Source organism: Microcaecilia unicolor, chromosome 8 (genome assembly GCF_901765095.1).
Source record: "Microcaecilia unicolor chromosome 8, aMicUni1.1, whole genome shotgun sequence".
NCBI classification, from domain to species: Eukaryota; Metazoa; Chordata; class Amphibia; order Gymnophiona; family Siphonopidae; genus Microcaecilia; species Microcaecilia unicolor.
Genome location: NC_044038.1, coordinates 3,515,998 through 3,529,009, shown reverse-complemented (window position 1 = coordinate 3,529,009; position 13,012 = coordinate 3,515,998). Strand labels below are relative to the sequence as shown.

Below are 13,012 nucleotides of genomic sequence, written 5' to 3'. Positions count from 1 at the left end.
TGGGAAGCAGGATACTGGGCTTGATGGACTGACTCAGGATGGCTGTTCTTATGTTCTTATATACACTGTGTGCACATGTTTTCCAAATTTATTTTATTTATTTAAAAACATTTTCAGTCTGCTGAACATGTTGTTCTTGACAGCTTACAAATAAACACACTTAACAATAACAACAAAACAGTGCTTAGAAGTGAGCAGGTTGTTATACTGTGGTTGTGTTGATTTCTTTTCTTAGCCTTCCTTTCTGTGCATTCAAGTGAATAAACACGGAGTGCAAACTGCCTAATGCAAAGTGGATGCTTGTTTTTGGAAGCTCCGGCATCATTAAATTAGACTGTGCAGAAGGTACCACCAACCCCTACTGATTCTCTCCATAATGTTGGCATCATTCCTGTTGTGCACTGCATTGTAACACCTGCTGCATGGCAGCTGCCCAGCCCACTCCGACCATCAGCTCTTTGAGGACGGAATTTCTTTGTCTACTGTCCCTCTTACTTACAGTATCTTTAACGGAGAAGTGGGATCTGGGACATCTTAGGATTCAGTTTCTGCGAAAAGCTTTCCACATGACTACAGTATTTAATATGCCCTGAAACCATCTTCCGCTACCCATCCTGTAACATTCGTATTTCCAATTTCAGCCCTGAGATTTGCTAGAACGGATCAGTGCCAGGGATGTCTGGTGGAAACAGTTTGGCAGCAAAATCCAGCTGTTTCTCCAAGAAGCTGGAAACATCAAAGACGGTGTGTTTACAGCAAACGCCACAAATCAGAGGTCAGAAAAGGCAATGGGGAATACAGCTGGTACACGGAAAAAGTGCAGCATAGTAATCCACTCGTTCTGTCAATCGGCAGCTATAATTGTGGAATTTTACCATCACGAAAAATGCATCATCTGGAATCAAGATGGAAAGTAATTTTCAAAGTTCATGAAAATTCACCCTCCCCCCCCCCCCCCCCCTTTATGGGAGGCTGTCGCTGTGCTGTTTGACAGTATCAGTATTTTTACTTGCAGAGAAAAGGGGCTGCTCTGGAACTGGGAAGAGGGTGGAGTCAGCCAATGACGTAGAGATTTCATTTTGAAATCCTACTACTACTACTATTTAGCATTTATATAGCGCTACAAAGCATACACAGCGCTGCACAAACATAGAAGAAAGACAGTCCCTGCTCAAAGAGCTATGTAATAAAAGTGAGCCAAGTATAGGACAATCAAGCCATTGTGACATCACTGATGAGGTTGGCTCTTATTAGTGGACTGAGGCATTATGACATCACAATATCACCTCTGATTACAAGAGACTACTACTACTACTATTTAGCATTTCTATAGCGCTACAAGGCATACGCAGCGCTGCACAAACATAGAAGAAAGACAGTCCCTGCTCAAAGAGCTTACAATCTAATAGACAATAATAATAAAGCAAGCAAATCAATTAATGTGTAGAGGAAAGAGGAGAGGAGGGTAGGTAGAAGCGAGAGGTATAAGTGGTTACAAGTCAAAAGCAATGTTGAAGAGGTGGGCTTTCAGTCTAGATTTAAAGATGGTCAAGGATGGGGCAAGACGTAGAGGCTCAGGAAGTTTATTCCAGGCGTAGGATGCAGCGAGACAGAAGGAGCGAAGTCTGGAGTTGGCAGTAGTGGAGAAGGGAACAGATAAGACGGATTTATCCATGGATCAGAGCGCAAGGGAAGGACGAGTGTGGAGAGATATTGGGGAGCAGCAGAGTGAATACATTTATAGGTTAGTAGAAGAAGTTTGAACAGGATGCGAAAACGGATAGGGAGCCAGTGAAGGGTCTTGAGGAGAGGGGTAGTATGAGTAAAGCGACCCTGGCGGAAGACGAGACGGGCAGCAGAGTTTTGAACCAACTGGAGAGGGCAGAGGTGACTAAGTGGGAGGCTAGCAAAAATCCCCGCCAATGGTTTCAGGGCAGAATTTTGTTTTTGCTGAAAGGCAACCATGGTGAAGCTAGCTGCTCCAGTTTTTAAAAAAAATTATAAACTGATTTAATACCTTGTTGTGCTAAGTGGTTTATAAAGTAAATATGTCAAATCAAAGGGAAACCCCACACAGAACTTCCTTTCACAAAAGAGATTTCAGTCCTGCAGGGGGCAATATAATCCGCTTGCAGCTGTTATCTCCCTGTGCATTTCAAAAGTGCCACAATAAACCAAATGTATTTTCTTTATTCTCAGATAACTTTTTAACACTTCATAAACTTTGTTGATATTGAAGCTTGCAAACAGTTCTAGAAAGGTGGGGTAACATTACCCAAACACTGTATTGGTGCAAATTAAATCTGAGATAATTTAGGAATTAAAGATGAAAACAGTCAGAGCTGAAAAACTGTGATGCAGAAAGGAGGGACCATGGAAGCTTTTTAAGCAGGAAGAGGAGTTCCAATCTATGGGCAGCCTGGGTACAAGGCAGCCATGTTTACTGTTCTGCCCACACCTTGCCCAAAACTCTAGGACATTGCTCCCACCCTGACTCTATCCCATAGTTCTGAACTTCCCAAGGAATTCCTGCTTTGGAAAGGGCCACTATTATTTATGTTGATCAAAGATCTTTGGAAAGCATGCATCCTGCCACAGGGGCCATTCTGTGGGTGCTGCCTGTCCTCAAGCATCCCCAATAGTGAGCAAACTCCTTGACCGTTGTCCAGGGAAGGGTCATTTCCATTGGATTTAGAGGGCCCCAATCAATGTGAAAAGTTGGATCATCTGTATCCGCCAGCTCTTACCTGTCATATGCATAGCTCACAAGGGTGCTTCTAACATAAGAATGGCCATACTGGGTCAGACCAATGGTCCATGTAGCCCAATACTACTACTACTACTACTAAACATTAATATTTCTAGAGCGCTACTAGGGTTACACAGCGCTGTACAAATTAACAAGGAAGGATGGTCCCTGTTCAAAGGAGCTTACAATCTAAAGGACGAAATGTCAAGTTGGGGCAGTCTAGATTTCCTGAGTAGAGGTGTAGTGGTTAGGTGCCAAAGGCGACATTGAAGAGGTGGGCTTTGAGCAATGATTTGAAGATGGGCAGGGAGGGGGCCTGGCGTATGGGCTCAGGGAGTTTGTTCCACGCATGGGGTGAGGCGAGGCAGAAAGGGCGGAGCATGGAGTTGGTGGTGGTGGAGAAGGGTACTGAAAGGAGGGATTTGTCTTGAGAGCGGAGGTTACGGGTAGGGACGTAAGGGGAGATGAGGGTAGAGTATGCCTTGTAGCGCTATAGAAATGCTAAATAGTAGTAGTAGTAGTAGAGGTAAGGAGGGGCTGCAGATTGAGTGCATTTGTAGGTGAGTAGGAGAAACTTGAACTGTATTCGGTATCTGATCGGAAGCCAGTGAAGTGACTTGAGGAGAGGGGTGATATGAGTATATCGGTCCAGGTGGAAGATAAGACGAGCAGCAGAGTTCTGAATGGACTGAAGGGGGGATAGATGGCTAAGTGGGAGACCAGTGAGGAGTAGGTTGCAGTAGTCAAGGCGAGAGGTAATGAGAGAGTGGATGAGAGTTCGGGTGGTGTGCTCAGAGAGGAAAGGGCGAATTTTGCTAATGTTATAGAGGAAGAAGTGACAGGTCTTGGCTATCTGCTGGATATGCGCAGAGAAGGAGAGGGAGGAGTCGAAGATGACACCAAGGCTGCAGGCAGATGAGACGGGGACGATGAGGGTGTTATCAATATCCTGTTTCCACCCACTGAATAGCAAGTTTTAGCTTTGGCAGTTAGAAGGGATATTCAAGGTTACTGTCATAAGAACATAAGAATAGCCCAATGATTCATTTAGCCCGGTATCCTGCTTCCAACAGTGGACAATCCAGGTCACAAGTACCTGGCAAAAACCCAATTAGGAGCAACATTCCATATAGAATCTCAAATAACAGTAACATTCCAGAATCCCAAACAATGACAAGATTCCGGAATCTCAAATAGTAGCAACATTCCATGCTACCAATCCCATGACAAGCAGTGGCTTCCCCCATGTCTGTCTCAATAACAGACTATGGACTTTTCCTCCAGGAACTTGTCCAAACCTTTTTAAACCTATATATGCTAACTACTGTTACCCACATCCTCTGGCAAAAAGTTCCAGAGCTTAACTATTCGTTGAGTGAGAAAATATTTCCTCCTATTTATATTAAAAGTGTTGCCATGTAACTTCATTGAGTTTCAAGTTTATTAACGTTTGATATGTTGCCTAAGGGACAACAATTCCAAATCACAATAGAAAGAAGAAGAACTAGTCTACAATAAAAACAGGAAAGTAGAAGTGTCCCCTGGTCTTTGTACTTTTTGAAAGAGTGAAAAATCGATTCTCTTCTACTTGTTCTGCACCACTCAGGAGTTTATAGACCTCAATCATATCCCCCCTCATCTGTCTCTTTTCCAAGCTGAAGAGCCCTAACCTCTTTAGCCTTTCTTCATATGAGAGGAGTTTCATCCCCTTTATCATTTTGGTCGCTCTTCTTTGAACCTTTTCTAATTCCGCTATATCTTCTTTTAAATACAGCAACCAGAATTGAACGCAATACTCAAGGCGAGGTCATACTATGGAGCAATACAGAGGCATTATAATATTCTTATTTACCATCCCTTTCCTAATAATTCCTAGAATCCTGTTTGCTTTTTTGGCAAAAGTGTGATAAATAGTCCCAGGGAAAAGGATTTAGGGGCGTATTTACTAGGAAGCTTTGAAAACATGCTTTAATGTAGTGTTTAAATGCTCTTTATTGACCTCGGTGAACGCAAGATTCACTAAAGAGTGTTTAGCTCTCACACTGTGAATGTACGTTGCGGTGACCATAAAAGTGAATGTGCAACATAATCCCAGCCCACAGTTCTGTCACTAATGCAGATACTGCAGCCAAACCTGGCCTCAGGGCCGCCGAGAGACTAGTCCGGGCCCGCCCCCCCCCCCCCCCCCCGCTGCTGCCGCCGCCGCCCCCACCCTCCGTCTCTCCCCCTGCCATTCCCCCCGCTGCTTCCGCCCCTCGTCGCTCCCCCTGCCGTCCTACCCGCCTGCCTCCACGGCTCCGGGCCCCCTGCATTCAAAGCAGCAGTCGCAGATCACCTCTCTTCTGGCCTTCCTTTCCTGTGTCCCCCCCTCGTCTGATGCAACTTCTGGATTACAAGAGGCCGTGGCTGCCTCTTCGAATGCAGGGGGCCTGGAGCCGAGGAGGCAGGCAGGTGAGACTGGGGACTACAGCGCCGGCGGCCTGACCCTTGGAGTCCCAGGCCCGGGGAATTTTGTCCCCCCTGCCCCCCCCCCCTCTCGGCGGCCCTGCCTGGCCTCCCTTGTTAACACCCCTCGCCAAATGGGTCATGGCCTTTTTCTGTCTCCCACACAAACTGCTTCCTTACCCCTTGCCTCTGATCTTCCTGGCAGTTCGTGCAGCCTCCTTCCAGATATATGTATGAGCTCTTGCTGACTTCAAACACAGACTGAGCTTTGCAAGAAACACACTTGAGTGACACGATAGGGACCTGTCCTTTTCTAATTAAAACCTGGCAGAATGAAAAACAGGAAGGCTTGATGTGAGAAATCAACAAACAAGAAATACAATAGGAAAATCAGTATATGTTTGACACTAACATGCTTTCACCAGGATATGTGCAACACTAATACACGTTCACTAGGATAGGACAAATGAATGTGTGCAATATTTTACATGCTTTCACTAGGACAGGACAGTCAGTGTGACGCACAACATGCTGACATGCCTGCAGCATTAACACATGTATGATAACACGTGAGCTATTTGGTTTCTGAACTCTGGGGATCTGTATGTGATGTTTACCGTTTGGTTTGCAGACTCTGGGTTCCTCCCGAGCTTACTAATGGTGAGGTCAAATGTATATTCCACATCTGCTTCTAATGCTTCCTTGGAAATCGTCACGCCTCTTTCTGAGCTGACGTTCAGGGGACAGCCTGCTGCAGAGATCTGTTCAAGAAACACAAGAACTCGAAAAGGCCTGCTAGAGAGAGAGAGGCAGTAACCAGGGCCCTCCCGTCCTACTCTCACTGCTACAATCCATTTTACCATTACAGAACTGCAAACGAAAGCTGCTTCTCTCTTAGATGAGCTGAGGTAGAAGAGCCTCACTGTTCCTTTACCCTTATCACTCTACGCTGTTGCAGCGTACTGCGGTAAAGGTACACCAGGCAGAGCGCATGCAAAATTCCTGCCCACGGAGTACTGCAGTATTTCAGAACTCATCCATGTATTAGTAATGTAATCATGCAATATCTCAGGTCCATATGTGTATTCCCTCTGCCTCACTGACATTTTCGAATTAACTTCTGTTTTGGGAAACCAGTGTCAAACTTTTGCTCCTTCAAAGGCCTAAAGAAGTGAAATTCATTAACATTCCTTCGAGGGCTGCCAGCAGGTCAGGTTACACCTTATGAATTTGTATAATATAAATTTGCAAGAAAATATCAACCCCCTCCAATCATCTTGTATACAAGTGTTAATTCAGAAAAACTCTTCAAAATAACTCAAAGAAACACTTAGCTTCAGAAAAAACGTGATTGAAATGACCCCTTCACTGTATGCAAATCTTTCTCATGTATATTCATTAGGAATATCCTGAAACCCTGCCCCATTGGCTGCTGTCAAGGTCTGAGAGCGAATTCCACTGCTCTAAAGTTACCCCCACATTACCCCAGGCAGTCCAACTCCTCATGATCACAGACCCTCCTACCCAAGGGCAGACTGACCATTGGGACAATAGGGCAGTGCCTGAAGGCTCACAACAGTAGGGGTCCATTTCCCCCTAGAAGCCATCTAGTTTAATCATTCTTGATAGGTGGTTAGGGGCCTATGACCCTTAGTGCCTGGGGGCCCAGATCACTGTAAATCCACCTCTGCTCTTACCCCACAGCATCCCAGATCCTCTAATATCCCATTATCACCCCGGCCCTCTTACCCCAACATATTTTATTGCAAGAGAAAAGCTGGTGCAAGTAAAAAAAACGTCTGCAAAACATGGTCTATTTATTCCTAAGAACTGGGCAAAAGTATGTTTTCTAAGGAAATGTCTTACCTTTGAGGAAGAAATACAAGACCATTTGTATAGCAGCGGAGTTTGATCGCTGTCATCTAAATTAGGGTCATAGGAGTCCTTCCCATCCATAGTTAAATTTTGACTGTTTGACCAGACCCGGAACGATCCACCATCAATTATAGGTACCAGTTTACTGGGCAGCATAGTGACATTTGCAAAACTCTTCTTTGAGAGTGGAGTATCCCCAAAAGACACGGCAAAGACAAAGCAATAATCCCCAATGTCAAGAGCGAGCCTTGGTACCACCAGTTGTGGTCTGCTTACATCAACACCAGGAAGCTGGACCTTGTCCGAGTCATAGAAGTGTAGACAGCTGGAAGCTGCATAAATCTCCCATAAATACTCTGTTTGGTATCTGATGCAGCCCCGGAGGTTGATTTCTGCCTCTATATAATTTCTTTGGGATCTTCTCATGATCACCTGAGGAGGGAGAACCAGCTGCACCTCAGGCTCCTCACACTCCAGGGTCCGCACTGTGACTGTTGCATGAGCAATGAAGAAGCTGACCAAGTTTGTTGCATTAACTTCAACCAGGTAATCCCCTGGTGATGAATACGAGTAATTGGCTACTGTGGAGGTCGTAATTTGAACTGGATTCCCATCCCCAAAGGTCCAGCTGAAGAAGACTTCATGAGGGTTTGGCAGTACAGAAGCTTCGAAGATGGCTGTCCTGTTTACAAATGCGCTGACTGATTTAAGGGAAACCAGTACAATCTGGTCCTGAACACGTATTATTTGTGTGATATTCTGGCCTCCTAAACCATTTGAAGCACTGACATGTATTATTAAAAGCCCTGGAGCTCCCGGCGTATAGAAGACACTTGGGCCTGCTAAGCTGGTGACAGAATGCCCTCTCAAGTCAAATTGCCATGTATAAGCCACCAGGTACCCATTAGTGACCTCTGCCACAAAGTTCCTTTCTATGCCGGTAGGCATCCCAGGTTCACAGCACTGCACTAACCTTAATCCCTGGATGGCCTCGAGGACAGAAATGACAACACAGGCCCGAGCTATGCTGACCTGGTTCTGAACTATCACAGTGACGAGATAGTCTCCGATCTTATTGAACTGATGAGTGTAATTAGAACTATTGAAAACTACCCAGTCACCAACGATGCTCAGACAATAGAGGACTGAGGAACCAGATGACATGTTGATCATAAAGGTGACTTCCTCGCCAGGCTCCACAATCCTCTTGCTCACCAGCAGTTCCAGTCCTTGAATTTTGTCTTGCACTGTGATGTTCTTATAGGCTATCTCCCAGCTGACGTCATTCGATGCATTGAGACTAACTGAAAACTGACCAGCCGCTGGAAAGGGTACAGCTGCCAAATGTCCAGTCTTTGAGCTGTTGTGTAGCTTCCATAGCCAGGACACATTGGTCCCCTTTTTAAGTGCACCACGAAAGAGTATAACAGATCCCGAGGGTACATATTCACTCTCTTGTTCCACCATGCCTATGTGTAACCCCGCAATGGGCTCCTGCACATGAATGATAATGGATGCATTGGTAGAGCCAAGCTTATTTTCTGCGACAATGGTGACGTCTTTCTCACCAGGGCTTTGGAAATTATGAAGAATGGAGGAGTTAGAGGTGGAAAGATTCATGCTATCTGGAAGGTACCAGAGATATGTTATTCCACTGCCACTGGTAATACCAGCAGTGACATTAACAGAAGCATTAACAGCAGCTGGATTGGGTAATGCAAATGGCTTTAAATGCCCGACACTTTCAATAAACTCAATAGTTTTGTTGACGGTGGTACTTCCCAACATATTAGTGGCTTTGAGATGAACAATGTAGGTCTCTGGCTCCTCACTATTTAAGAGCAAAGTCTTTCCATTGACATTTTGCACAGGGCTATTGTTCCTTAGGACAGTCCAGCTGTATGAAATGTTTGTGCCATCTCGTACTGCTGCCTGCAGCTGGAGAGTTCTGTTGGTCGGAAAGCAACACCCATCCACCAGATCACTGGCAACAATCTGTAGCCCCTCCACAGGCTGCAGCACGTAGATGAAGATGGAGTCTTGCAAAGAACTGATCTCGTTCTCTGCGGTTACGATGACATTAAAAGTCCCAACAGATCGAAACGTGTAGCAAATGGTAGAGGACCCCAGGATGTGCGTGCACCGATCACATAGTATCCAGGAGTAACGCACATCGTCACCAGCTTGGAGAGTTGCCATAAAGTTAACTGAGCCATTCAAAGGCACCACAGTCCTGCTAGCATTTATTGTAAGACCCTGAGGCCGTCTTTTAACAGTGATATTCAATGCAGCCTCACTTCTACTAACCTCATTCCTGCCCGTCAAGCTGATAATAAAGGTTCCAGTGCTGTTATAGGCATGAGTCACAACTTGTCCCGTTAGGTTATCACCATCCCCAAAATCCCATGCATATCTGACTTTTGTCCCATTTCCAGCAGCTGTGAACAGGTAATCTTCACCCAATTCTAGGACCCTGGTTCCATTGTGTTCTATTTTTACTGTGGATACTGGCTCCTGAACTTCTCCGAAAGCAGTATCATTACTAGAAGACACATTGTTATAAACAGTAACCGTAACCTGGTAAAGACCAGGGGTTTTGTAAGTATATGTGATTTCAGAGCCACCAGATCTCACTGAGTCATTTGTCCCAAAATCCCAAGTATAATGATACTGGAACATAGGAAATACAGTCGCTAGAAATCTGCTCTCCTCTCCAAGTCTCACAAATCGAGGGAAAATATCAAGAGTGACGTTGACTATTTCAGGCTCCACACAAATGGTTGTAAAGTAATCTGCCCTGTTCGCACTGCTAGACAGAACTAAGGAGAGAAGGAAAACGCCACTCCTGGTGAAATTGTGTGTCACAGTTGGACATCCATGTATGGTAGCATTTGAAGAGCCATCTCCAAAAGTCCAATCAAAGACATAATTGGTGACGTCTCCAGATACATAGGCGGTGAGTTTTACGTTGAGATGCTCCAGGATGCAGGATGAAGGCTCTATCTTCAGAACCTGAAGAACAAATACTCGGACTAATATAGTCTGGGACATGGAATTAACTGGGTTTACTGCTGTCACATTCACTGTGTAATTGGCTTCCTTTAAGTACGTATGCTGTACGCTTGGTTCTTCGATCCACAGAATTGTGTTATCGCCCATGTCAAAGACCCAGGTAATGTTATCTCCTGCTTGCACAGAGGCGTTGACGGTTGATTGGGTGTGCAGCTCTGTAGGTTCATCTGAGCACACACTCAGTCCTCTAATCTCTTCAAAAATCCGAAACATCTTCTCTGTTTTGGCCTCACTTATGACATTGAAGGCCTTCAGGCTGACACAGTATGTCCCTTTACTAACATAGGTGTGGGTCACTCTAGACTGGTTCGTTTTCTCTAAGGTGGAGTTATCGCCAAAGTTCCAGATATAACGGACACCATATGATGACGGCAGTGGGTGGGCTTCAAATGCAATGGGTTGACTTGATACCAAGACATTCTGGTCAGCTTCAACAGTCACTTTGGTCAGATAACCATAAACTTTGATGGGTATCTGCTGTGTAAGATTTTCATATTTGTTGGACACGCATAGGGTAAGCAAATATTCACCTGTGGAAAATATTAGATATCATTTATTAAGCAAAGAATTGATTTGTATAAAATAGTCATGAAAATGTTTAAAGACAATCCTTCTCCCTCCATTTCCATACAATAACACTCGTTCTTCTAATGCCCGACATTGTAAATTAAAAGGACTTCACTGCTGTCTGCAAGTGTTTTGTATGTTGCAATAAGTTAATAAAAAGACAGTGAAAACAAAATTAAACGAAAACAAGTAATCTTAGTATCACCAGTCCTGGGGCTTTTCCTATGACCCTGGAATTTTTTCTGCTCTGAAGAACCAACATACAAATCTGCCGATCAGATCAATGAATTGGCTCCGTGTGGGTGAAGGGGTTACAATTTTATGGACTACTAAGTTTTGAACATCAAGATATTTGCACTAAAACACATTTTAAAAGGTAAAAATTGAATTTGGGGGGGTTTTCAGGACTGATAAAGAAAAAAGAACCAATGTTTGAATGCAGATTAAAAGTTAAATTATCTGCGTCTTTGCTTGCTGAGGTCCATTTCCCCATTTATATTGAAGCTATTTGGAGAATGGGTTCACTGTCTGTTTACTTTAGACCTCATCTCCCCTGTTTCCACTGTATACAGGCACAATTTGTGTTCTAATCTCCTGTTTCATGTTGAGAACCGCACTGGTCAGTATGGATTATTAAACAATAAATTAAATTAAAATGATACATCTCTTATCTCTTTTTTTCTGTGCTGCACAGATTGCACTTGTCTATAGAAGGTCTCTTTCCAAGCAGAAGGGAAATTACCGTGGATTCTAGTTACTAACCCGCATTATGTGCCTATAACATTCAGTATTCGCTGATAATTCAGTTGATAATGAGATTTCTTACTCCAGTGCATGCCAAATAAGGAGATTCAAAGCAGCTCATTATTACGCAAAATGATAGCACAGCTTGTGTTAACCCTCACAAGCCGTGTTATTCATGGAAAAGAAAACAATTAGCATGCCGTTGATACTTCAAAAAAAAAATATTCCCCCAGCCCTCTGATCCCTTTCAAAAGTATCTCCCATCCCTCCATCTTTGATCCCCTGTAAGTATTACTTCCAGACTTCCAATCCCCTGCTCCCCTTTCCAGATCCCTTCCAGTCCCCATCCTGTACTGGGTCTGCCTCGTGCGTAATATAGGACAGGAACAATCTCTGAACCCTGCTGCTCCCTGATTCAAAATAGTGACTTCATCCCCCTAGTGGTAGTCTCCCAGTACTACCCCTAGGGAGTCTGACTGCCAAATAATCCCTTATTTGGCACCCATGGCACTCCCTCATCATAACACAGCCTTGTAAATTGGGAGGCTGGGAGGAGGCCATCTAATAAAGTGATATTTATAATTATTTGTGAGGGGGGGGGGGTCAAACATCAGAGATGTCATTTTGAACTGTTTTATTTTAGGAATTCATTTCACTCGACTTAAAATTGTTAGTCACATCTACTGGAGAGGACTGTGCCAAGGGAGCTTCTGAGTAAGGTATGGAAGAAGCACAAGTCTGTTTGCTGAAAACTGTTTATCCAAAAGATAAATCCGCCATAACTCTAACTGCATACAAGCAAGGAATGTGATCCCAGCTGCATGATTTCAGGAAAAAGCACAGCTTCAACCATTTACACAGGCTTCCACTTTAAGACTGTGGAGCTTCCAGTCTCACCAGGTCTCCGTGTTTACTGCCAATACCTGAAGACTGGCTGCCTTACCACATACCACGGCTTTCTGCTGCAGAAAATCCCACCAGATCCTGACCTCATGGACACACGCTGGTGCATAACTCAACACAGTGCTCGGGGAAAGCATTTCTGTACAGGTAAAGAACAAGCAATGGAGGAGAGAAGCTGAGAGACCCTCTTACCTGGGACTTGATAGGTGTATGTCACATTGTGTTGTATGAGCACCTGATGTATACTGGGATCGGGCACTGGGAAGGACTGGTTATATGGAGGTTTAAACTGAGAAACCTCTTGCAGGCCATCTCCAAACGCCCACCTGAGAAAAGAAGAAATTAATCCCTAAATGCACAACTTCACAACCATCTCCTGGAGTCACACCCAGCCTGTCATGTTTTTAGGATTACCACAATGAATATGTATGAAATAAATTAGCATATACTGGAGACCCACTGCATATAAATATGTCTCATGCATATTCATTCCTTTATCTCCAGGAGAAAGAGGAAAACTGCTGTATTGTGAAATGACAGTGAAAAAAATATGTCTTACATTGGAAGTGTCTCCAACCCAAGTTACACAGTAACACAGTAGATGACAGCAGATAAAGACTGTATGGTCTATCCAGTCTGCCCAACAAGATAAACTCA

The 13,012-nt window shown here is 44.3% G+C and overlaps 1 protein-coding gene across 1 annotated transcript in view; it reads right to left on the bottom strand.

Moving 5' to 3' along the window:
• The window catches only part of PKD1 (polycystin 1, transient receptor potential channel interacting), a 202,088-nt gene that overhangs the window by 86,762 nt on the left and 102,314 nt on the right, over positions 1-13,012 (bottom strand). The window contains 4 exon segments of the mRNA XM_030212056.1: positions 5,375-5,518; positions 5,812-5,955; positions 7,061-10,671; positions 12,548-12,681. Coding sequence (XP_030067916.1) covers positions 5,375-5,518; positions 5,812-5,955; positions 7,061-10,671; positions 12,548-12,681 — 4,033 coding nt within the window.